The 25,324-nt window shown below is 25.5% G+C and overlaps 4 protein-coding genes across 5 annotated transcripts in view; 3 read left to right on the plus strand and 1 right to left on the minus strand.

Moving 5' to 3' along the window:
• The first annotated feature begins 253 nt into the window (after positions 1-253).
• Hus1-like (Hus1-like checkpoint clamp component) lies at positions 254-1,312 on the plus strand. The gene is made up of 3 exons (XM_011495598.1): positions 254-330; positions 389-795; positions 918-1,312. Exons 1-3 carry the CDS (start codon positions 279-281, stop codon positions 1,272-1,274), a joined length of 816 nt encoding a protein of 271 aa, XP_011493900.1. The 5' UTR covers positions 254-278; the 3' UTR covers positions 1,275-1,312.
• A 468-nt stretch (positions 1,313-1,780) lies between these two features.
• LOC105359115 (kinesin-like protein KIF20A) lies at positions 1,781-8,209 on the plus strand. 2 transcript variants are annotated; one of them, XM_011495599.1, is made up of 14 exons: positions 1,782-1,943; positions 3,067-3,586; positions 3,660-4,281; positions 4,353-4,801; positions 4,955-5,150; positions 5,255-5,684; positions 5,768-6,433; positions 6,632-6,755; positions 6,854-7,012; positions 7,083-7,456; positions 7,546-7,653; positions 7,725-7,873; positions 7,934-8,042; positions 8,131-8,209. In XM_011495599.1, the coding sequence occupies exons 1-14, from the start codon at positions 1,902-1,904 to the stop codon at positions 8,185-8,187; spliced, it is 4,005 nt and encodes a 1,334-aa protein (XP_011493901.1). In that variant the 5' UTR covers positions 1,782-1,901; the 3' UTR covers positions 8,188-8,209. The 2 variants fall into 2 exon arrangements, with proteins under 2 accessions (XP_011493902.1, XP_011493901.1); XM_011495600.1 differs by lacking the exons at positions 7,934-8,042; positions 8,131-8,209 and having other exon boundaries at positions 1,781-1,943; positions 7,546-7,652; positions 7,723-7,802.
• A 2,104-nt stretch (positions 8,210-10,313) lies between these two features.
• LOC105359116 (lactosylceramide 4-alpha-galactosyltransferase-like) lies at positions 10,314-17,214 on the minus strand. Its single transcript, XM_011495601.1, is given in 5 exon segments — positions 10,314-10,430; positions 10,433-10,558; positions 11,035-11,245; positions 12,288-12,687; positions 16,778-17,214. Coding segments are annotated over 5 exon segments (1,008 nt in total). The 5' UTR covers positions 16,968-17,214; the 3' UTR covers positions 10,314-10,349.
• A 6,464-nt stretch (positions 17,215-23,678) lies between these two features.
• The window catches only part of step (cytohesin steppke), a 53,411-nt gene continuing 51,765 nt past the window's right edge, over positions 23,679-25,324 (plus strand). The window contains exon 1 of the mRNA XM_011495604.1: positions 23,679-23,856. Within this exon, the coding sequence (XP_011493906.1) occupies positions 23,766-23,856 (91 nt within the window). The 5' untranslated portion in view covers positions 23,679-23,765. The remainder of the gene's footprint in view (positions 23,857-25,324) is intronic.

The following is a 25,324-nucleotide window of genomic DNA, read 5'->3' on the forward strand; positions in this document are numbered from 1 at the left end:
TAAAAAACTCAGTTCTTCAAAAAATACAAACCAATCTACATTCTAACCTAACTTATTCGCGCCAAAATTTAGTTTCGTAAAATACAAAAAAATATATGGAATTTAAGTATTGCATTATCTATAAAATATTTTTGTTAATTAATTGCAAACATAATGTTTTCGTAAAATTTATAGAATTAATTTTTGTTCACTGTTTACAGGATTGTTGAATTTATAACAATTTTTAAAACTTTGAGATTATCAATTTTACATCTACAAGTTAACCTATATTGTTCATAATGAAATTTAAATGTAAAATGAATGATGCTGGATCAATGAGAGATTTTACGAGTGAGTTATAAGTTTTCATATATTATATTTGTAGTTTTAATTAATTATTAATTCATAGATGTTGCAAATACTGTCGCACGAATGTCCAAGCAGTGTGTTCTTCGATTAACTCAAAATTCCATTTATTTTAATATTGCTGATGATTCTATGGCAATGGTTTGGACCAAATTAGATAAAAATCACTTTTTTGTAGACTACTTGGTTGCTGGAAAGTCAGTAGAATTTAATGAAATTTATATGGAACTGAATACAGGAATGCTTGCAAAGAGTGTAACTTCATTAAAAACAGTTGCAAGAAGTGTCAAAATAAAGTTAACTAATAAACAACAACCTTGTCTTACATTTGATATTGAACTGTCTTCCATTAGTGCTGAATCTCGATTGTGTATTCATGATGTGCCTGTAACTATTATTCCACAAAAAAAATGGAGTGAATATAATGAACCAAATATTGAACGATATGATGTAAGGATGTTTTAGTAGTTACATAATTTTTAATATTAAATGTTATTACTATTATCAATATTATTATGTGATTAATGCTAAAATAATATTTTCAACATTAATTGTTTTGATTATTTATTCAGATATCATTAGAAATGCCTCAATTTAAGCATTTAAGAAGTGTGATGGAAAGAATAAAAAGTATGAGTCCAATTCTTATATTGTCAGCTGATACAAATGGTGTACTTGCATTTAAAGTTGATACAAATGCTGCTACAATTACTGTACATTTTCCTAATCTTACAGTACTTGATTGTACTTCAAATAATGAAATATCAGCAAGTGTAGATATTAAAAAATTTCATGCTTTCCTAGCATGGGAAGCTGTACATCCTACTGCAATAAAATGCAACATTCTTAATGAAACAGTAATTAATATAAATTTAAATTTAGAAAACTATTTACAAATAAAGTACTATATTCCTGCAATAGAATCTTAGTTAATCTTGAAGTATTATTTATTATAATTTAGTATATTTATTTAAGCATTAACAGGTTTTATATTGTAATTTAATACTGAAAAATAATACTGATTATAGTTTTCGAATGTATCTTTTTTATTTTATACTTCATTCAAGAAGGCCTTTATAATTAATGCTCAAAATATTTTAACTATCAAATGTATTTTTATTTCTTTTATATCAGACGAAAAATATCAATTCCACTAAAATGTTATGTATTATTATAATAATAAATTGAATATATTTTTAAATTTTTTAGCGATTTTATATAATTTAAGTGAAACATGGTTAAAAATGATTTATAGTATAAAATAAAATTACTATGTAAATATATAATTATTAAAAAGTTATTTGTAAAGTAAGACGCTAAGAAATTGATAATTAAATAATTATTTTTATTTAATTTGAATAATACGGTAAACCGTTGACCAATCTGATTCAGTGACATTAATTGCACGTGATCTGCAATGCCAATGGCGGAAATATTAAGCGTCGGTGGATTTTAAACGTAAGAAAAACCGTTTGAGTTAAAGCAGAAGTTTTGTTCAACAAATATTAACTATTAACAAATAGTTTAACAGAATGTATTACTTTTAATTGGATTACATGGGCGATACTTCATATAATTTTTATAATATTAATCACAAGGTTGGTAAATTATAATGTAATTATTATGTTTGTTCTTTTGAATGAACCAAAATAACCTAAGTGACCTCTATTATTTTGAAAACTTGTGATTTTTTTTAATTTTCAAGATGAAAAAGTAAGAAAAAGCGGACATTTTTATTTATAATATATGTTCATATATTAATTAATGAAGTCTTTAATAAATACCAAAAGACATTTTTACTTAAATTACCCATATAATTTTTATCTAAATTATTGAATAAAATGAGATCGTTATTAGTATAAATATTTTTATACAATTAATTCAAAAAAATAAAAATTTATTTCTTTTGAACTGTGATCAGTATTCAATGAATGCTATCAAAAGTATAATAATAGTTGTTTTCATAATGATACATGAAAATTAATGTTATATTATAAGTATATTAATATGTACTATGATTATAAGTTGATAAATTTTTAATCGTGAAATGTAAAACGTGAATTTGATAATGAATTTGAAATATAGACATTTTTGTATATATATATATTAATTCGGTGTAAATTCGTCATTGTAAAACTAGCTTGAACTTGCCTTAGTGTTAGATATTAAATTTTTCTATAATTATCAAAATACAATGATAGTATTTATGTTAATATTAGAGTGATGTATTTACATTATAAATACATTTTATAATATTTTTTATTTTTAATATATTGATCATTAAACAAATTTTATAATTTATAATTATTTATAATTTTTATTATAATTTTGAATTTTTAGTGTTTTACTTTAATTTTAATAATAAAATAGTTCCCTGTAAGAAATATATATATAAATTATTAATTAATTTGTTCTTATATTTAAAATACTACACGCATAGATAATTTTAAAATATTTAAAAATTTTTGAACTATTGAAAATAGCCTTATTTAAATGACAGATTATGAATTATGTATATTATTAAAATAAATAACATTGATTTTATTTATTTTATGCATATTTTATATTATAGATGAATTGATTTTAATGTAATTGACTTGTTTTTTTAATTAAAAACTAGATGATATTTAATTTATCAATTGACAATATATAAATACAGGATATAATACATTAAGGAATAATTATTGAATTAAAGTTTATTTTAAGTTTATTATATTTTAGATGAATCCTATAAACAGTACCCAGTCATCGGAGAATGAATCGATAGGAGGTGACATGTCTTACCTGTATGGAAGAGACCCAAGTATACTAGCTTATGGACAACGTCCATTTCCATCACAAGAATCAAAAAGAAATTTAATATCTTCATTGGAAGAAGAGAAAGAAGATGAATCAATAGAAAATAGAGATAAAAATTTAAGAAGTATTAATGCATCAATAATTCAAACAATTAAAGTATTTTTACGCATGAAACCTTACCCTGCTAAAATGAAAATTACACCAGAACTTTCAAATGTTTACACAATTTTGAATTCAACTACATTACTTACAAAAATGCCTTCACTTGATAATAATACTAGCTGTTTGAAAAAAATTAAAATGAATGATACAGTGAGTAGAAAATTTATATTTACACAGACATTTGGACCAAAGACTTCGCAGCTACAATTGTTTGAAGAAGCAGTTAAACCACAAATGATTAAATTTTTAAGTGGTCAGAATTCAATTGTAATGAGTTATGGTTTGTGTTTTCATTACTTAAAAATTAACATATTTTCTAGTAATTAATTTTTATATGTTTTTATTTAACTTAGGTACTACTAATTCTGGAAAAACTTATACTTTACAAGGAACAGTTGAATCTCCAGGAATTATTCCTCGTGGAATTGAATTTGTTTTCAGTAATATTAATCCACGAGAAGTACCGTATTATAAACCAGTAAATTTATGCGATGTTGTTTTTCTTAATAATCATGAACGTCTTCATGAAATGGATTTGAAGATGAAACTACTTACTTTTAATTCAGAAGATAAAAACTATCATGTAAGAATCTATAAACAAATGCAACGATTACTCCAAGAAGAATCACCAATAAGACCTAGTCAAAATTACAATGGATATTATTCTGTATGGATATCATTTGCAGAAATCTATAACGAAACCATTTATGATCTTTTATGGAATGATTGTCAAAGAAAACAACCTCCCTTGAAATTAGTAACAGATTGTAGAGGTAGAGCTTATATTAAAGGCTTAAAAAGTATTAATGTTAATTCTGGTGCTGAAGCTTATCAAGTACTAATGGCTGGACAGTATAATTTAAAAATTGCAGCCACTGCATTAAATTCAAGAAGCTCAAGATCGCATTGCATATTTACAATTAAATTATTAAAATATAGATATGAACACGATCCAAATTCTGTAGAAGTGAGCATGTAAGTTTCTTCCTTGATTAGTTTTATTTTTTGTATTTTAATATTTAATTTTATTACTTTTATTAATATAGGTTCACATTTTGTGATTTAGCTGGTTCTGAACGTTTGAAAAAGACTTTAAATGTTGGTGAAAGATTAAAAGAAGCTCAAAATATTAACACAAGTTTGTTAGTTTTAGGAAGATGTTTAAAAACTATTTACGAATCTCAATGTTCCACAAAACAAAAAAATGAATCGATAGGACCTTTTCGCGAATCTAAATTAACAAGGCTATTTCAAAGAGCTTTATTAGGAAAGGAACAGTTAGCTTTAATTGTCAATGTTAATCCTGTACCTAATTTGTATGTTGAAACACAAAATGTTCTTAATTTTTCTGCAATTGCAAAAAAAATTGTAATTGAAAATGCTGAAATTGTAAAACGAAGACACTCGCATTCAAGATTTTCTCGCTTAGTCACTCAAAACTTGAAAACTGATATGGATTGGGAAAATACAGAACTTGTTGATATGACAGAAGCATGTACATATATTTTATAATTATTTATTTCAAATAGTTTGTATTTAATATAAATTTTATAAGCTTCACATTAATATAAAGATTAGTAAATTCAAATAATTTTCAATGACTTATTTTTTGTATAGCTCATATTTTTTTTTATATTTTACTAAATAGCTGAAGAAGTGTTTGAAGAGGAATCTGAAATTTCTGAAAATGATTTAATAAATGAAAACTTATTAATTGAAAATGAATTATTGAAGAAAGAAATTAAAGACCTAAAAGATTCTATTTTAAAAAAAGATATGCAGACACGTAAAGAAATGACTGATATGTATATTGAGATTTTAAAGAAATCTGAAGAAAGTTGGAAGTTTGTATTTAAAAAAAAAATTTTTTTGTTCAAGAAACCAAATTCTATTTTTTCTATTTTCTATTTTTTATAAATCGATTCTATTTTTTTTTGTTTTTCGTAAGAAATCGTATGCTAGATATGGAAGAGCAACAAGAAGACCTCCGTGAATTAGCTGTAGATCGTATAGAATTATTTTATAAAGAAAAATTAAATCAATTAAACAGTCGTAAACGGTCCCGTCTATCAGATGATGAAGAAGATGATAGTAACATAAAAAAAGAATTAGAAAATTTAGAAATTGAAAATACTTGTCTTGCAACAAAAATTGAAACAATGAAAAAGTCTATTCGAGATTTAAAACAACTGAAAGATGCTGAAGAAACTGAAAAAACAAAACTTTCTTTTGAATTAGCTGTTGCTAAAGAGGAAACGAAAAGAACAAATGAGATGCTATTGGCCGCACAAAGAAGTATTAATTCTGGAGAAAATATATCAGATAATTACGTACAAGAATTAACCGAAATTTGTAAAAAAAAAGATGATAGAATAAAAGTAAGTATAATTTATAAGTACATTATAAAGAATTATTCTGATTTATGAAATATTTTTTCGTAATTTTTTTATGAACCACTTAGACAATGAAAATATTCTTGAATGAAGCCAAAGAAGAATATATTTTCATTACTGAACAAGCTCAAAAATTGGAAAATCAAATAAAAACCCAGAATGAATTGCTAGTTGAAAACAAGGAACATATAAACGATTTAGAAGAACAACTTACGCAGGCTAATATATATTCCTCAGAACAAAGTAAATTTATTGAAGATTTGGAAGAACAATTAGATCAGCAAATGAAAAATATGGCAGTAACAGAAGAAAAAGTAAAAAATTTATCTGAAAAATGTCTTTTAGTAAATAATAATAAATGCATAGAGATAAATACTATCAAAGAAGATAATCAAAATATAGAAAAAACTAAACCACTTCTTGAAGAAATAAAATTAAGACTTGAATTGTCTCAGCATGAAAATAATCAACTAAAAGAAAAATTAAATCAAAGAGTAAATGAAATTGAATTATTAAAAAGTAAACTTGATACAACAAAAAATCAATTGGATAAAGTTACAGAGAGAGTTAATAATTTAATAATTGAAGATGTAGAAAAAGATATTTTAAACAACCAAAATCTTATAACTACAGTTGAACAAGAAATTCAAACAGAAGCCATGAATTCTTTGAATCTAGATTTAACAAAAGTTAAATCGAAACTTGTAAATATCAGTTGTCAAACTGAAATACATGTATGTATATAAATTGATAAATTTTTTTCATAAGTTTTATTATGTTGTATTTATATTTTAACTAGAAATATTTTGGAAAAGGGATATTATTTAATGAATTTTTTTTATGTCAAATGATAATTTCTTTATTAATATTTGTTTCATTGAGTTTTATCTTTATATAATTTTTTTTAATTTAAATAAATATTTCCATCGTAGATGGAACAATTGGATGAGATAAAAGAGCAATATGAGGAGACAAAAGAAGTTCTGAAAGATTGTAGGCTTAAAAAAGAAGAAATAAAAAAACAGCTCGATACAATTATTATTGATAAACAGAATGGTAGGCTTGAACGTATTTACAATAGTAATTTATAATTTAATAATTTTATAATTTGCTTTTAATAATGTATAATTTTTTACAAAAATGTATTAATAAAGAACTGGATAAAGTATTTGAAAAATTTGAGAAAGAAAGAAGTCATTTTAAGGATTTAATAGAAACTCAAAATATTAAAGATAAAAATCTAACAAGCCAAATTACTGATGCCATTGCTCGCGAGCATGACAAAGATAATGAAATATCCAGTTTACAAAAAGGTATGAAGAAATATATGTAATAAAATGTAGTTAGTGATTATAATTTAATTTAATTTATATATTATAAAAGAAATGAAAAACTTGATACAAACTAATGAGGAAGCCATAATAAAAATGGAAATAGAAGTGAAAAATATTTTAAAGGACCTGACGATATCAAAAGAGCAGCTCACTAAAACAGAAGAACGGAATAAAAAAATAGAAAAAGACTACAGGCAAATTATTCAAATTCTTGAACTCAAAATTGATAGTCTTGAAGACAGGCTTTTACAAAAGCGATTAGAAAATGAACAGCACAAATTAACAATAGAAGAATTAAAAAAAAGCGTAGATGATACAGAACACGAATTAGAAGTGTTTACCAAAAATAGAAATGAAACAGTTGCTAAATATGAAGATTTAGTTAAATCACAATATGATGAATTAGATTTTCACAGAAAAGAGGTATTTTTTTTTATAAAATTACAATTAAATTTCATTTTATTTTTCCTGTTATTCTGCATTCATTATTTGTATAATTGGATTTACTAAAGGTTACAAGATTACAAGATTTATTCCAAGAACTTAAAGAAAATCACGTAACTCCTCTTAAAGGAAATACCAAAAAATCACGATGTAATATAAAAGAAGAAAAAAAAAAGGTAACTAAATAAATGTTATACTGCATTTAAATAATTGATGTCTAGCTATCAATTGATATACTTTATTATAGACAAAAGTATTAATACCAGAAGTTACAAATAATTCTGAAGACGATCACTATGAAAATAATCGAATGGAAAAATCAAAGCAAAACAAAGAATTTGTCACGCCAAACATAGATAATATTCCATTAATAGATTTATCTGGCTCTGAATCAAAGTTAGTATATATTAATAGTAATTTAATTTAATTATTAAAACAATAATTATTGTCTTTCAGAAAATCTGCAAAAAGTACTAGTAAGGATCCACCATCTACAAAGAGAACTAGAAAGAAAAGATTATTTACACCACTAGATGAATCTTTTTTTGACATTGAACAAGGCGAGGTATGTATACAATATCTTTAATTAAAAATTTATAATCAATCTTTTCAAATATTACTAATTATGTAAAAAATATTAAATTTGATTACAGCCTTCGCCTTCTCCAAGTTCATCTACTAGAAATTTACGTAATAGAAAAAATAAATAATAAGCTTTCTGTATAGATAATTTCTAATTATTTTTTTACATAAAACGTATATTTTTATTATGTAAATAGTGATTTCAGTAAACAATTTTTCTAACGTAATTGTGATTGTATTACTATTTTGATAAAAATTTCAAAATATTGCTTAAATAATAAAGTATTGTAAGAATGTAAGTGTAATTAAAAAAATTTTTTTTTATCTTATTAATACATTGATAGTACTTAAAGTTTCATATGTTTTAAAACACTAATCAAAAAAGAATATTTCGAACTATTATGTTTGTATGTTTAAATTGTAGTATCTCATGAAATTGAATAAAGTTATATTTTAATATATTTTAAAGTTATAATAAATTTATTTGAATTCTCGTTATTTTAACAAATTGAAAGTATATTTGCTAAAGTATTTGAAAATATCTTAATTTTCTTACAAAAGCTATAGTTATAAAAATTTTATCATAATTCTTTATATGTTTATATATCATGAATTTTCAATAATTTATTAAGATATTAATAGTATATCTGTAACCTAATTTCTAGTTAAATTGTATAAAGAGTCTCATTTCCATAAGTCAATGCCAATTTAAAGAAATAATTAACATTACGTTGGTTGGTTTAATGGTAGTATACTATTACTGATATAATAATAGTATTGAATAAATAATAAAAATCATTCATTATCTGTTAACTTCTCAATTTTTGTAATTTTGTTTACATTTAGTTTATAAGTTTTTATGAATAAAAGTAAATATTATTTAGCAATTATTACTGTAAAAAATGAATAGAAAACAATACATTTCCGTGTAATTATGATTACTGTATGAAAATTATTTTGTATAAAATTAACAATCACAACAATAATCGCATGTAAGAAAATATTACTATTTTGATTTATAAATGTTTTAAATAATTAAACTAAATTAAACAGTTTCATTTAGTCCATAGGAACGTAGTTTTTACATAATTTTTAATAATTATTCAGAAATTGATAACAAATACAAATATTAAAATTTATTTCATAGATTTTTTTTTATAAAAATTATACAACTATATTTATATTACAATTATAATTATACTATATATTTTATACCAATTGTCTGTCATCATTATTTAAAAAAGAATACTAAGAACTCTTAGTAACGTCGCAATTAAATTTTTCAGTCAAATCACTTAATTCTCATTTAGTATATAAAGATCTTAATATAGGACCTTTATATTTTCTAGTTAAATAAACTACATAAAATGATTCTGATATTGAGATGATTCTTTTATATTAATGCTCTTTTAATATTTATTTTAAATACGAATTTTATTAACAAAATTGCAAACGTTACTAAATATTTTTTATTATTTTTATTTGTATTTACAGTAAGAATATTATATAATTTGCATTATTAATAGTTATCAAAATCATTATCATAGTCTCCTTACTCAAGAAATACTATTAAAAGAGTTTCTACCTATTATATTACATATTTTCTTTTCTTTATAACAGTATTGAAACTGTACGATAGACATTATTAATTTTATAAACTGTAATAAAAAAATTAAATTCTCATCTCTGTCCCAAACATTGCAATACGATACAGCGTACATACTTTATATATATTGTTAATAAAAATATTATATTTCGTTATGCCTTATTACATTAACTTTATTTAATTAGTATTAAGAGTGTTATTATTGTTTATTAATAAGGTAATTTATATTCTCAATATCAACATATTAGATATTAATTGAAGATTTAATTTTTCAAATTAACAAAGAATTTATAAGAAATTTAGAATTAATTAAATTTATATAAATAACTTGAGAAACTTAAAAATAGCTTATGATATGAAAAAAAATGATTTATAAATTAATGCAATATTTTTATTGTTTACAATAAACATTAAATACATAGTCAGTAAATTAAAAATTTATCTTTAAATCCATATTAATATTTAAGTTAATATAGATAAATAGAGATAAACATCCATAGATCAACGCAAAATTATATGGTATATGTTATATCGAAGATAAATTTATATTTTTAATAGTTCATTATCATTTACAATTTTTAATTTTACTTGTACTTACCCGAGTGTGAAAAATATGTACAATAATTTTATTTAATAATTTAAAATAATAATACGTCTTTAATTTAATTACGATCGCAGACAGTTTTAAAAAATAGAGCCGCAGCTTTCGTATACATTGGGGCAATATTTTTCGGCTATTAACGCATAAGGTACTTTACTACCAACTCATTCATAGTTTCATTAATATTTTTCGTACTGAAGTAATCTTTCCAATCTTTGTAGAATATAGGATAGAATACAGCAGGCGGAAACACCTTAAAACCCTTACAATGAATCGACGTCATATCTTTTACCTTAAAAGAAAAATACATTTTATAATCAAGTATTAAAAGATAATGTATAAAATGCATAGAGGAATTACGCTGTTCAAAAAGGTCTGCTCGATAAGAGTTCTTATCGATGCAATAACACACTATGAAAAATTAACTCTACGAGTCTTTTAGTATTCCGTTTTTTTTTATTACAATTTTAATTGTATTTGTATAAAAAGTCAGTCATTTCTAAAAAATTTTAATAATGAAAAAAAAATTAATAAAGCTTTATTTGATAATGAAAGAAGTTATTTTTACATATAAGATAAAATTCTAGGTTCAAAGTTTACTATCGTAAAACTGAATACTTTTTACATTTACAAATTTTTAATTTGTACTTTTGATTTTTTATTTTATTTTTATCTTTATATGAATAATGTTTTTTTTTCATTGATAATCAATAAAGAATTAATAAGTTAAAAGAAATTGTATTATAAAACATTTAGTATGCAACATACATGCTGAACTGCACAGAATTTCTGTAATGTTCTTGTGATGACGCCAGGCCCGTTATTTCCCCAAAGATTTCCGCGAAAGTTTTTCATCAAATCTTGAATACAGGCATTCGCTATACTTCGTCCTAATTCTGTTCGACTAAAACCAATTACACCTGCGGCAACGTCTATCCAATCTTCAGCTCCTGCGAAATCTGTTAGATCTTCCAAAGAGCTGTAGATGATGAAATTAATTTATTTTGATTTAAATTATAATATTATACTATAATAAATTTCTTTATCAATTTTGTCTTTTTGTATTTTTCTTTTAAATCAATGAATTGCAATGACAATCTTATATTGAATTTGAAAAATAATTTTAGTTAATATAAATAATTCATTTGAAATTGAAAAAAAATAAGATTAATATTTAATATAAACTCTAAGTTTTAAGGCATTTTTTAGCCGAAGTAATATATATTTCATTTAAAAATATATAGTGAGATTAATTTTAGATGTTACGTTTGCAGACTATTAAAAATATCAATCTAATCTATCCGTTTTAAATGTTCTTTTAAACGTTCTAAATGTTTTAAAACAATGTTTCTTAAATAATTAAGCCAGAGAATTTTTCTTTTTTCCACCTGCCGGCAAGTAATAGTTCATGAATCATAGACACATTTGTGTATCTTTTTCATATTATAAATTATTGTAGAAATTATAGATGATCGATCAGTTGTTAATCTAATCTGAACTACACTCGAATTACAAGTCGGTATTATTGATAAATGTATGTATTATTTATTCACGCATTAGTTCACAACAACCCTACTCATTGTTAATATTAATTATAATTTTAATATAATATTTATTTTTATATAAATCCAACCGTATTTTTGATCATTTTTATTTCTAGTTTTCTGTTAGAAAAATAACATAAATTTTAAAAACTCTTATGCATTATAACTATGTATAAATGTTAAGTGTGACAACATAGGCAGCAGCTGTGAGTAAATTGAAATTTTGTTTCCTTTTTTTTCCCTATTTTAGAGAAAACTTATGCTATAAAAAATGCGAAGTATCGAATTCTCTACTTTTAAGATTATATATTTTTTAACAAAAATTTCATGTCTTCAATCATTATAATATTTTTTACAAAATACAAAAATTTATAACATCAACGATTGTTATAACTTCATTAATATTTCACTTAATATATCTGAAGATTTAATTTTTAAAAATTTGGATGATTGCTTCAAGAAAAAAATTTGATTCACCTGGTAACGACGACATCAAGATCCAAATAAATACCGCTGTATTTCCAGAGTGTAAGGAACCTCATGATGTCGGACATATGACTCCTGGGCCAATTGCTAGTTTCCAAAATATTAATAGCAAACCATTGTTCGATCGGCGTGCCCATGACATATTCGTTTATCTGGACCCGATTGACTCTCACGTTTTCGTATTCAAGTAATTTTTCCAGTATTAAACTCGTGCGATTGGAAGGCGATGAAGGGCTGAGGAACAGCAGGTTCACTAACATGTTTGGATTCATACGAGCAGCTGATTCGACGGCACATGCCTGACGGTAATTGAGTTCTGCATGTCCCAATTCTCCGAAACACGACGTTTCATGGAAAAATATGTTCCTTCCAGCTGCTAATCTTATATTTTCTACAACAAATTCTTCTTTTTAATATTCATTCTATAAATTATTCTAATGATTTCCTTCATGTTGCGTCATTTAATCTTCTATTATTTTTACTTTCAAGTACTACTGTGTAATTTCTTGTAATTTAATTTTAATTTAATTCTAATTACTAATTATATTATTTTCTTTTGTATTTTTATCATCTTAATTATATTTCTCATTGAATCATATTATGAAAATTAAAACAACAACTACAAATGATTAGTTATAAAATACCTTAACTTATTAGATTTTAATTTCATTAACATAAATTTAGATGTAATTATTATTTTTAGTTTATGTATTGATAATTATTTATTGTTATTTTGGATGTGCATATGGTAACTTTTTAACTATATACAACTAGTAAATATTTTAAGTAGTTGTATTAATGTACGAATTTGGGTATGTATAGAAATTATTTATTGCATTTTGCTCTATACATTGAATATATGAAGTGAATACACAAATACTGATAAGAACATTCGCTAGCCTTGTAGCAAGTAAACTTCAATGTACAAATATTTTGTTAAAATTAAAAACCATTATGCACAACAATTATTATAGGATTTTATTAAATCACAAAATATTGAATTATAATTACTTAGTATACACACATTTTACTTATCATATTTGAATTATAAACGTTATAATTTTATGAATTGATTTATATATGTATAAATAAATTTTAAAGCTCACCAAGTTTGCTGTTTATAAATTGCACAAGACACTATGTATTATTCTACAATATTTTTTTCTACGAAAAGTAATTAAAAAAATTTTTAATTATCAAATCATTAATAAATTAGTTTGTCTACATTAAGAAGCTAGCCATGTCCTTAATATATAACTCGATAATATTTGGTGATATTGTGATGTTGTTACTTTTTAAGAATTAAAGTGTTTAACTAATATACCATTCAAAATATTTATGTTATGAATTAAAACTGTATTATAGATTTAATTATATTTAATTATATTTAGCTTGTCCCTTTCAAGATCTTATAAATTTTATTAAAAATATTTTTATAAAAAATACTTGATATTAAAATATACGTGCAGAAAATCGAAAATATTGATCTTTTTCGATGCACGTTTAGTGAAATTAATTGTTGATAACATAATGACGATCTGGAAACTGGATTAAAATTCTGATATAGTGATTTGAGAGTGAAATAAGACGACAGGAAGAAATTTTACGAATATTTGATAATTGAGGGGACATAAAAGATATTTAAAAAATCGAAAGTAGTTTAGATATGATAATATATTGTTCTTCTAAAATCTCATTTATTTAGAATTATTAAGTATAATTAATAACTTCCATATTAATATTTAAAAGTTGTTTTATATATATATGTACTATATTTAAGTAACAAATTTTCAATATTAACTATTTGTTTAACATTATATAATAAAATTAATTTCATTAAATTCTGTGTAGCGGTAAAGTCATGTACATGTTCCGGATAAAAACACAGCCACAAAGACAATTGCATTTTGTCATAAAACAGCTGCGTAATAAACGGAGTTTTCGTACTCGGTAAATTATTCAAGGAGAACCGAGAAGAAAAAGAAGTGATGTATGAGGCAATCACGAGAAACATTATATGCCAAACATTAAGTACGGTAACTTGTAAATATTATAAATATTACTAAAAGTTATATTGCGCCTTATATTAATTTTTGATCTTACATTTGTGTAGCCACAAACTCAATTATATATAAATCAAAATAATTTTTATAATAATTATTAGTAAATAATTAAAAAAAGTATTAGATACTTTTTATACATTAATTAATGTTTTATACGTATTTAAATATATTAATTATTTATAATCCCAAGATTTCATTTCAATCGTTTATGTTATCTGAAAGATGAAAGAGCTATTTAAAATTTCACGGAAGTAGCAATGAAACGAAAATTATGAGTGACATTGAATATATAAATTGTCAAATTGATTGTAATGGAGAGAGCACTCTGTATAATATATTGTATATAATCATCTTGCGTACAATTGGTGAAATGTGTTTCTTTATTCTTTATATTATAAACTTTTTTCTCGTGCAAAGTAATACATTTTTATTAGTTTTATTGATTAGTTATATTATTTATCTCACTGTACAAATTTAGTAAAATTATACTAAAAACGATGAAAATTTATAGCATTAGGCCGAGTGAAAAAAATGCTTTAAAAACAACCTTCTTAGTCATACCTTATTTAAAAATATAATTTATTTCATCAACTCATAATGTAATAAATTATATTGTACGACTAATAATAAACGTAAATTCGTTCATTTTTCAGTTGTATCATAAATCGTGATGCATGACAAATTCATATCATAAACATCTATTCCTTTCTTCTTCTATTTTCCTTCTTTTTAATACAAATGAAAATATATTTTACAATATTTATGTTTAATAAACTTATCATTATATTTTAATATAGTACAAATCATATATACTTTATACTATAATTTTAATAAATAAATAAATGATTCTATTTTCTAGAGTTTACTGAAAGCGTATTATTTAAAAGAAATTTTGCCAACAATTTTTTTCAAGCAAACAGATAAGTTTTAAAATATATTTATAATATAATGATGAAATATTAAAGATAAACTATCATACAACTGAATATAATTATATTCAATTAACTTCAATTATATTTAATTAAAATACAATTGGCAATACAAGCATCTAAAAAAAACCTTATATCATAGAAGCTGCTGATATGAAAAATAAACTATTTTTCACAGTCTATTAATTAACAATATATTAATTGTGTGAAAAAAATTATACTTATATTTAGAATGTTTTATATGTATTCATTGATTTTCTAAATACATATTAAAAGTAAATTTGCATACAATACTTTTCTCTTTTTCTATATTACTTTAAATATGTTTTGTTTTGAACTTAAGTATAAATAAAAGTATAAATTGTAAATGTTGAATACAGTCTAAGAGTTTTAAAAATTAATTTGTCGTTGAATATACACATGTTAGTGTATTAAGTATTATAAAAAATAATTTTAATCATTTTATTAATATTATTTATAATATAATATTATATAGATCCAATTCAAGCTTTATTATTATTCTATATTTTTTCAATATTTCAATATTAATCTTAAAGTGAAATTTGAAAATTTATGAGAGTAATGTAAAATTAATTTAATTTATAAAATGTCCAATAAAGAAGTCCAATAAAGATTGCAAACAGTCTTTTTAATAATATATTCTTTATAATAATGATTAAATTGGATAGCATTCATTGTACATGTTTGTGAAACAAAATCTTTTCAAAACATGTGAAATTATAAGACTTATAATACAAATTTAGCAGTACATCATTGTTCTCGTTATATGTCGGAATTACACATTTGGTGTATATTTTTAAATCGCGATTTAAACGAGAATTTAATCGAGATTTTTAATTAACAATTTAACTTGGATTTATTAATTGAGAATTAACTATCAAGGAATATATTTTCGAATTGACAAATATGTTCAATTAAAGCTTTTTTAGAAAAAAAAATGTTTAGATTAATGGTTGGAAAAAGATTTAATATAATACAATATCTAGATATTGTAATATATTAAATAACAAAGATCAGAATTTTTTTTTATCAAATTAATAAGTTACAGTTTATTTTTCTTAAATACAAATTTTTAAAAGGGAAAAATAATATCACATCATGTAAATGTTTTTAATGTTTAGATTAACTTCTTTACAGGAGTATATACATTTATGTTCTTAATTTAATTTTAAGAGTTATGTTTTGAAAGATGTAATTCGTAGAAATTCAACCGATGAATTGTTTTTAGAAAAATAAATCAATATTCAATAACTTTGACCTAACATAAACATAAATAACGTCACATTCTTTATTTTTATAAATGCAATATTTTTAACAATTGATAATTTTACTACATAATAAAAATGAATATTATGTATATGACAAATATGATATAAATATTAGTACTAAAGGGAAAAGTTGCTTCGTCAATATTATTATGGCATTTATAGTAGAAGTTTTTTTTGTTTTGAGTTTACTTGGAAATTACCTTTATGAATGTCAAATCGTGGAAAACTGTCTTTGGTTGAAAGTTTTTGGTAACAAGATATATCCCTGTGAATAGATTGACTCAGAATTGAAAGCTGGAGACTCCGCATAATCTCGTCGTTGGAGAAAACGAGGAACAAAGAAATTATAATAAAAAAAATAAACACAACGAAACGTTTTTTTATCTTCATAATGTGGTTTTGGTCAGTTGTATAAGAGTCGCGGATGGAGTTGGCAAATGTTGATTAAGAGCGCGTAACGAGGAGGCGATAGTACAAAAATCGCATGGCCATAAAGGAAGAAATTACTAATGATGCAATGTTATTTTATAAAGTTGTGATGATTCCGTGTTATACATCCGTATTGTAATATCAGGAAATCCGAAAACTGGAGACGTTAAAGCACGATACACTTACGACTTTGCCGTGGCCGAAGACAAGAGGAACGTTTGCATCTCGTCCTAACCATTCCGTTTGACTGTCAACAAGAAAGACGCGAGCACAGTATTGTTCTACAATCTGTGTGATAGTCGCAAAGATAATGGCTGACACTTCGTGTTTCCGACTCGTCTTTCACTGTTCGTATAGACGAAGGTGTCAACCAAGCTTCGACGGTCTGTCACCTTACCAAGTAAAAGTAATCGATTCTGTCCTCTCGCGCTAGCTACCGCCAATCCCAACGAATTATACTTCCATTAGCGAACAGCGTGTCGTTCTTTCCTCGAACTTGGTTCCTTGCCAAAGTCGTTCGTCACCGCGGACACCTGCTCCTGGCCATCGCACCCGTCCGCGGATCCTGGGCTCAAAGGCCATTCTCTAGATACAGAATCGGATCCTCGTCGCCTCCTCGAACTTCTGGCTCGAATCTGCCGACTGGACAAGTCCATTGCATCATGCGAATAATCTTTTCGCGAAATTAACTGAACTCGCTAAAAGTGCCTAGTCGCTGTCCCGATCTCTGCTGAATCATCTAAAAGTCCCTCGCGCTCTCGTGTGTATTTCTTGCTTTTGTAAAGCAGACTGCTTCTACTGCTGTTATCGACAAAGTCTGAGCTCCTGCCGAATTATACCGCGCACGGTTACGAGTACAACTGTCGGAGCAAGCGTGAAGGAGACAGAGGCAGCGACACCCTTTGTACTACGTTCCCGGAAGGTCTACATACGCAGACGTCAGCTGGATCAATATCCACGAGTCGGGGGAGCTAGCTATGCGACGCGCTCAGCTGACAAAATTTTATCACGCACGTACTTCGTTTCTTTGATTGCATAGGAGGGTGAAACTCGCTTTTTTCAATTCAAAGTCTTGCTGTTAACTTAATGACGTTATTTAATTATCATTACTATTTTTCTCAACTTTATCATCGTTTTATCTACTTAATCTAAGGATAATAAATTGATTAGCACTTAATTAACGTTAATAAATAACTCGGCTTTAGCATTCTACATGTATGATATGCCAATAACAGCATCGAGTTTCCTTATTTATGGGCCTAACCACTTTTATGGAGAATAAATTTGTAGGCTATTTTTCAATGAGAGTTGTCAAAGTAACTTCACAATTCTTTTACGTCATCATACTTCAATAGAATCAATAAATTATTTAATATTTACCTAATAGATCAAATTTTGTAAAAGTAAAGTATCGCTGTACACAATAACATATTAAAAATTTCAATTTCTTAATTTTTATATTAAATAATATAATAAATATATGAATATATTCAATTACTTAATAAGAATGGGATTTGTGATTCATAAAAGAATCTTACAATTTAAAAATTATTAGTTAGTCATCAGTATGTTTTATTTCGTCTATGGAAATACAATTGTCAGAATTAAGGTACTAGCGAGTATTTAAATTGTCGTTAAATGCTCAAATTTTTATTACTAATTAAGTCATTTAATTGATGTTCAATTTTATAGTTTATAAAAGATATCTTATAATTTAGCACTTATATGAGTTTCTTGTTCATAATGTATGTAGTTAAAAGGTTATACTGCGAGAGTTCATTATGCTATTAGTAATGTTACTGTAATTATAAATTTATTTAAATATATGCTATTAAAATATTTGAATATCATCCGAGTAGTTAAATTATTACACATTTTTTATTATTATTAACTATTATATGAACTTTTTATTACAATTATTTATGCTATTAAATTATTATTCTTATCAAAATAATTAGGAAATTATAAATAATTTATTCTGAGTATTTTTTCAAATAATTTCTATATTTATTTAATACTGAAGTATTTATTTTTGATTTTACCAAAATTCGAAAATAAATGTTGGAGCATGATTGTATTATATAAATACTGTCACTACCTAGTTTAAATACTACTTAAACATTCTAATGATACGATATTGAAATTCAATTCTTAATAAAATGCATAAATACATACATAATTTATTAATTTAACATCGCAATAGTTATTAATAATGTAGTTTTACACAAGTTATAGTTTGTAAATCATAATAAAATAAACATATAATTAAATATAAAATCCAACTCAGTATTGATAATTATTTATATAATTTTATTACAGTATATAAAGAACTAATATAGTATTTAAAGAACATTAAATTATCTTAACTTTTAATTTTTTTATAAGAATTTTTTCTTATAAATTGTTCAGATACGTGTATATTTTAAATTTTAATTTAAAATTCAAGGAAAGAGAGAGATGGGAATAGAAAGGGAGATTCAAAGAGCCTAATGTATAAAAAAAATTTGTCAATCTTAAATTTACCATATATATATATATATATATATATATATATATATATAAGCCTTTAAGCATAAGAATGTCGCTTGTATATAATATATGCAAGTATTTATATTATTAAACATTTATGAAAACTGATTATTATTCAGTTTATTAAAAATTTATTATATGCTTAAAATATAATTAAAATAAATATATCAATAGGAAATTATGTCATATTTTTAATCACATATATAGCAATGACAATCGAGCTATATAAATGTTAATAATATGAATTTCACCCAGAAATAAAATACTCTAAATTTTGTTTATATCTATATGAAATAAAAAACTATAGATAATAAATTATATCAAAATTGTTTACATTAATTTTTTTCGTCTTAATTTTTATTTCGTCAAAACATTAAACAGCAAATTGGTTGATTGATGCGAATTAAGAGTTTCAAACAGCTTTTAAATGAATTTTTACAATTTATAATGTCCGTAGAAATGCTTATAAATTTTATAGACTTTACAAAACTGTAGATTGGTCCTCAAGGAAAGACTATTTTTAATTGAAGTTATTTGATTATGGTATAATATTTTATATACTTTTTCTTTTTTATATTAATTATGATAGCGATTTTAATGTATTTTCTACATACGCAAAAAATTTTTCTATGCATTTGTGAAAACGCTATCGCTATGCATAAAGCATTATTAATTAATTAATAAAATTTAGTATTTATAATATTCAATAAATTACATTTCTACAACTGGATAGAGAGACAGAGAGAGAGAGAGAGAGAGAGAGAGAGAGAGAAAGACAGACAGGCAGACAAACAGACAGACAGACAGAGAGAGGGAGAGAGAAAGAGACATAATGTCGAGGTATTATGGAAGGAAGCGTATATGACTGGAGTGATCTTCCAAAGAATAAAAATTTTGTGAAAGCGCTGGATGTAAGTAAGATAAAAGAAAGAGATGTAAAAAATGTTAAAGAGACAATGATATAAAATATTAGTAAATTTAATTAATTGATGAAATAAAAATTATATTAATTGTAAAATAAATTAAGAAATTCACAAAAAACAATAATAATATATAAATACGTAAATTTATTTACACCAGCGACTGAATAAATTATTTGAGATCGCATGCTTATAACATAATTAATCATTTTTTCATTAATTTTTATTAAATTAATGATTATCGATTCTGCATAGTTTTAGATTCTCTATTTTAATTTCGTTACTCATTTCTTTTAAAGCAGTTTAAATAGACTATGAAATAAACTGCAGTTCGATCTTGAGTGTGCGGAATCAATAATGGGAATTTGTGAAAATGCGTAAGGGAAGTGAAACAGGGGTACAAGTTATTATATGGATTTGTATAGGTTAATTTTCTAAACTGCTATAAGTTGTAATCTATAATTCAAAATTTTATGAAGCATTTTTCAAATTAACTAATTTTTTTATAAAGTATGTTATGTGTTATTAAATTAGAGATATTGATAAATTGACAAATATTTACTTTATTACAAACTAAAAATAGCATTAAAAATTAAATTTATGAATTTATGAAAATCTGATGTAAATCAAATGAACTTACTGTAAAGAATCGTTCTACATTCATTTTCGTTGTACATATATTTAAAACTAGCGATTCTATAAATGAATCAAATTAAAATTACGATCAAACATTTTAAGGATAAGGATTATTTATCAATTCATAACGAATATCGGTTTGAATTACTGTAGCTTCAAACATTCGTATAACTTTTATTTATTTCTGCTTTCCAATTGAAAAAAAGACTAATGACGAATACTAACAGTTTCTTTCACTCACTTTTCAAAATTTTAATCCTAGTAAATTCATTAGAAAAGTTGTAGAAAATTTGTCATTTCTTATCTCCGGCACTTTTCATTATTTGCTAATAATGTATTAATTGAATTGATGAATTTTTAAATATATATTTATATTGTCATGCATTCATATATTTATCTGTTATATGTCTATTTTGCAAAAACATGTATAATATAATACAGTGTATTCTATAATAAATTTAATATAAGTAAATAATTAATATTAGTGACTAATTAAAAAGTCATTATCCAATTTTTTCTTCTCTATATAGTAAAACTATATTATATAGTGTATATTGTATTATTATAAAAATATATATATAAATAAATATAAATTAAATTTTTTTATCAGTACGTGTGAAATTGATTTGTAAATGGGTATAGAGTGTCATTTAAATTAACATAAATTTTTGTATATAAATTTTTTGTTTTACTAAATATATTGATTTAAATGTTGAATTTTTTAACAAAAATGGCTTCGATTTTTCAATTTTTTATTAAAAATATTAGATCAATTCTTCAGTTTTATAAATTTACTGTCATGTAAATACCTATGTTTAGACTCCCTGTATACGTATATTACTGAAACGTATTCTACTGCAAAGACTTTCCCATATCAAAATATTATTCTACATCTATACGTTGCATTCTAAAGAGATTATTTATTAAATTTAGCTCATCATTTAAATGCAATTATTCGTACAGATATAAATTAATTAATGTCATTTAACAAAGTATGTGTTTCACAGTTAAGCAATGTATTATTAAATTAATACAATTAACCAAAATTATAAACAAAGAAAAAAAAAATTTAGAACAATATACTTTATTTATAAAATTATAAATTTTTCTTAAGTAAGTATTAAATTCTTTATAATGGAATTTAAACAATTTTATATCATGTTATTTAAAGTAATAAAAATTTATTGCACATTATGAAGAAAAAACTACTACTAAGATAATTGCAATGATAATTAAATTAATGTTCAACGATTAACAATTTTGTAAAAGAGTGTGAAAAGGAGATATATATTATACAATAATGTTGTGACGGTAATTAAGAGGAACGGATGTGAGCAAGTAAGAAAATTCGGACAACGAATCATAATTCAGATTATATACACACGTAGAAAGATCAGCGATGCAACGCAAATTTTTCACATAAGTATTTAAATTGTGTATGTTACATTAACTTATTTATACCACTTGTATATATATATATATATATATATATATATATATATATATCTACTTTTATTAACTCTACCGCTCATACTGTTTACCGATGAAAAACTTGTAATTTAAGTTAAATGATTATCTTACATAATATAACGATCTTGATTTATTATAATAATTATGCAAGAGTGTATAAAATTTGAGGTTTTGAAGCGTTCGTAATTTATAGTAATACTTATTATCAGTTATCATATCACTTTACGAACCTAACTCATCAACACGATACCCACTAACACGTGCCCAATATTAAATTATTATGCATTATTATACAATGTTAAATTATATTTGAAATTCTTAATAATTTATCATTTTCATATGCTACTACATTAATTTATTTGTATGTTAGTAAAGCGAATCTGACTTAGGACAACGGTTATAACATTTGCATTTAAAAAATAATGAGCGACATTTGAAAGAATTTTCCGGTTTCACGTACTCCGACGTGTATCTAAATTGCTAAATACCATTTATAACATCTACTGATTATTAATTTTGCGTACTATTTTTTGCATTAATCAAAATAAAATTTGTCAACAATTCGGAAATTATTATTAAGAGTAAAAGTAACTTAATAATTGATTGTGGCAGTTAAAGTTGCAATGAATCGAAAAATTAAATTACAATGAAAAAGATAAAGAAAAAGGATTTCCGAAGGGCGGGGGGCGGCGATAAACGTAGAATATATGTACACATTGAGTATCGATATATAATTGAAAAATAGCTATCATCTCCTGAGTGGTCCTCCTGGCACTGACGTTCGGCTCTCGCGCCGCGGCGTAGGCGTCGATTGCTGCTCTCTGGTGGCGGTTTCCAATACTCGATGCAATAAACGTAGCTGCGCGACGCCTACGCCGTCGTGCCTCGACCACCAGCGCCGCAAGAAATCTCAAGTGATAATTCGGAACTCGGAACTCGGAACGTCAGAGGAAGTGGTGGTAGGCGCGCTACTCATGGCATCAGTCTACGGCGTGCGTTTCGGCTGTTCGGCAGGGCTGTAGCTCCGTGGAGGCACTCTGGCCCCGGTGCGCGCCTTGACACTCGGCTGCGTAGAGGAGTTCTACGAGCGCGTCACCGATGGCCTGAGCGCGAGGGGGAGGGAACCACAGGGGGAAAATGGCGGCCCGCGAGTGAGTCGGAGGCGGTGTACGTCGCGCGCGTCTCAATCTCTAAGGGCGCCAGAATGTGGCAGGATCTGGACGGCCTCGGAGGCTCCGCGCTCACATCTGCCGTCACTTCCTCCGTCCACCAGGTCGACCAATTTGCCGGCTCAGGTAAGCCTGACGCGTGTATCGCCCGGGGGTCCCAAGCAAGCCACGAAGGGTACCTGCGCGCATGCGCCCGGGACATCTATTCTCGTCTCTCTCTCTCTCTCTCTCTCTCTCTCTCTCCCTCTCTCCCTCTCTCCCTCTCTCCCTGTCTCCCTCCTGCCCCTCACTCATTGTCTTCATTGTCGCTCTCACTCGTTCGCTTGCAATCCTTTCTCACTCCATCGCTTTTGCATACGCGCTTAGCCCCCGCCCCCCACCTATGCCCTTTCATTTGTCGCGCACGTAGCTGGGCTTTGAGCGCTTTTTACCTTCCCCTCCTTATCATTCAAGTATTCCCTTCGAGCATTGGAATGTTGAGAATCCGCATTCTTCAATGCCTTGGATTAGGTTGTAACGAGTGGGTATAATTGCCTTGTTACGTACTGTTGTTACGAGATTCTCCAAACTGCGGAAGGGCTATTGATCTTTCAGCATCTTACCGACGGCACGCAAAAAACTTTTTCGATCAGTAAAGCTGCGGCCAAGTTTAACTTAGCCCGTTATCCACGTACAGGGTCTCTGATTTACAGTTTTTAACCAAGAGACTCTTCGTGCTGGAACGTTAATGATTCAACGGCCCAATAATAACGTAGCCCATATTGTTTTATTTTTTATTTTTAGTTATATTTTGAAGTCCAACAACAAATAAACGTAGAACAATAAGTTTTAATCGTATATAGCTAGATACGCAGAATGCACAATGCACAATGTCGACGTAACCATCCTCTTTTTGCTAGTTTATCTAATTATTCTTTAGACTAAAGCATGAAAAATAAATCATCTTCGACATACAAATGTAACAGATACGGATTGTTTTTTCCAACATCATTTTTGCAAATTATTGAACTATGGTGCAACAAGAACGTTCACCCTGTAGTCGTGATCCACTTATTTTCTGATTTTTCGTCATGCTGTACACAAATTTTTTTAACAATCTTTTATTGTGCTTTTATAATATTATTATCCGTATGATTTCAGTTATGCGCATTGGTTAATCAGTGATCATCCAATACTTTGACATCTCAATATAAAGTTAAATTTATAAAAGTAAGAAGAAAGAAAAATTATAGCAAATTATCGTTTATTTTCCTTTTACGTGACGTAACAGTTTAAGTAAATGGCAATAAAAATAATTGCGATATATAATTGCGCCTTAAGCCATTCAAATCTGTATCTATATAGCATAACTTTATTATGAACTGTATTTAATCAATTGCTATAATTGATTGCTTGCTTTTATTATATAATATGTGCGACAAAATCTTTTATATTATATGGAAGATCACGTTTACCTTCGCATGGATAAGAGCAATCTGAAGAAATACATTTTTTACTTGTCAATACAATGAAGCTTTGAACGTTGGACGCATCAATTAATATCATTTAATATAGTTAAAACGTAATAAAATTATCAATTCTTTTCTATTATTAT

This window comes from Ceratosolen solmsi, unplaced genomic scaffold (genome assembly GCF_000503995.2).
Source record: "Ceratosolen solmsi marchali unplaced genomic scaffold, CerSol_1.0 scaffold11, whole genome shotgun sequence".
In the NCBI taxonomy this organism is placed as follows: domain Eukaryota; kingdom Metazoa; phylum Arthropoda; class Insecta; order Hymenoptera; family Agaonidae; genus Ceratosolen; species Ceratosolen solmsi.

What these genes read in the sequence shown, in the direction of transcription:
- Hus1-like (XM_011495598.1), top strand. Translation starts at nt 279, where the DNA reads ATGAAATTTAAATGTAAAATGAATGATGCTGGATCAATGAGAGATTTT. An exon ending in ATCAATGAGAGATTTTACGA is followed by an intron (nt 331 to 388) that starts GTGAGTTATAAG and finishes ATTAATTCATAG; the next exon opens with ATGTTGCAAATACTGTCGCA. An exon ending in CAAATATTGAACGATATGAT is followed by an intron (nt 796 to 917) that starts GTAAGGATGTTT and finishes TTATTTATTCAG; the next exon opens with ATATCATTAGAAATGCCTCA.
- LOC105359115 (XM_011495599.1), top strand. Translation starts at nt 1,902, where the DNA reads ATGGGCGATACTTCATATAATTTTTATAATATTAATCACAAG. An exon ending in TAAAAGAAGAAAAAAAAAAG is followed by an intron (nt 7,654 to 7,724) that starts GTAACTAAATAA and finishes ACTTTATTATAG; the next exon opens with ACAAAAGTATTAATACCAGA. An exon ending in TTGACATTGAACAAGGCGAG is followed by an intron (nt 8,043 to 8,130) that starts GTATGTATACAA and finishes ATTTGATTACAG; the next exon opens with CCTTCGCCTTCTCCAAGTTC.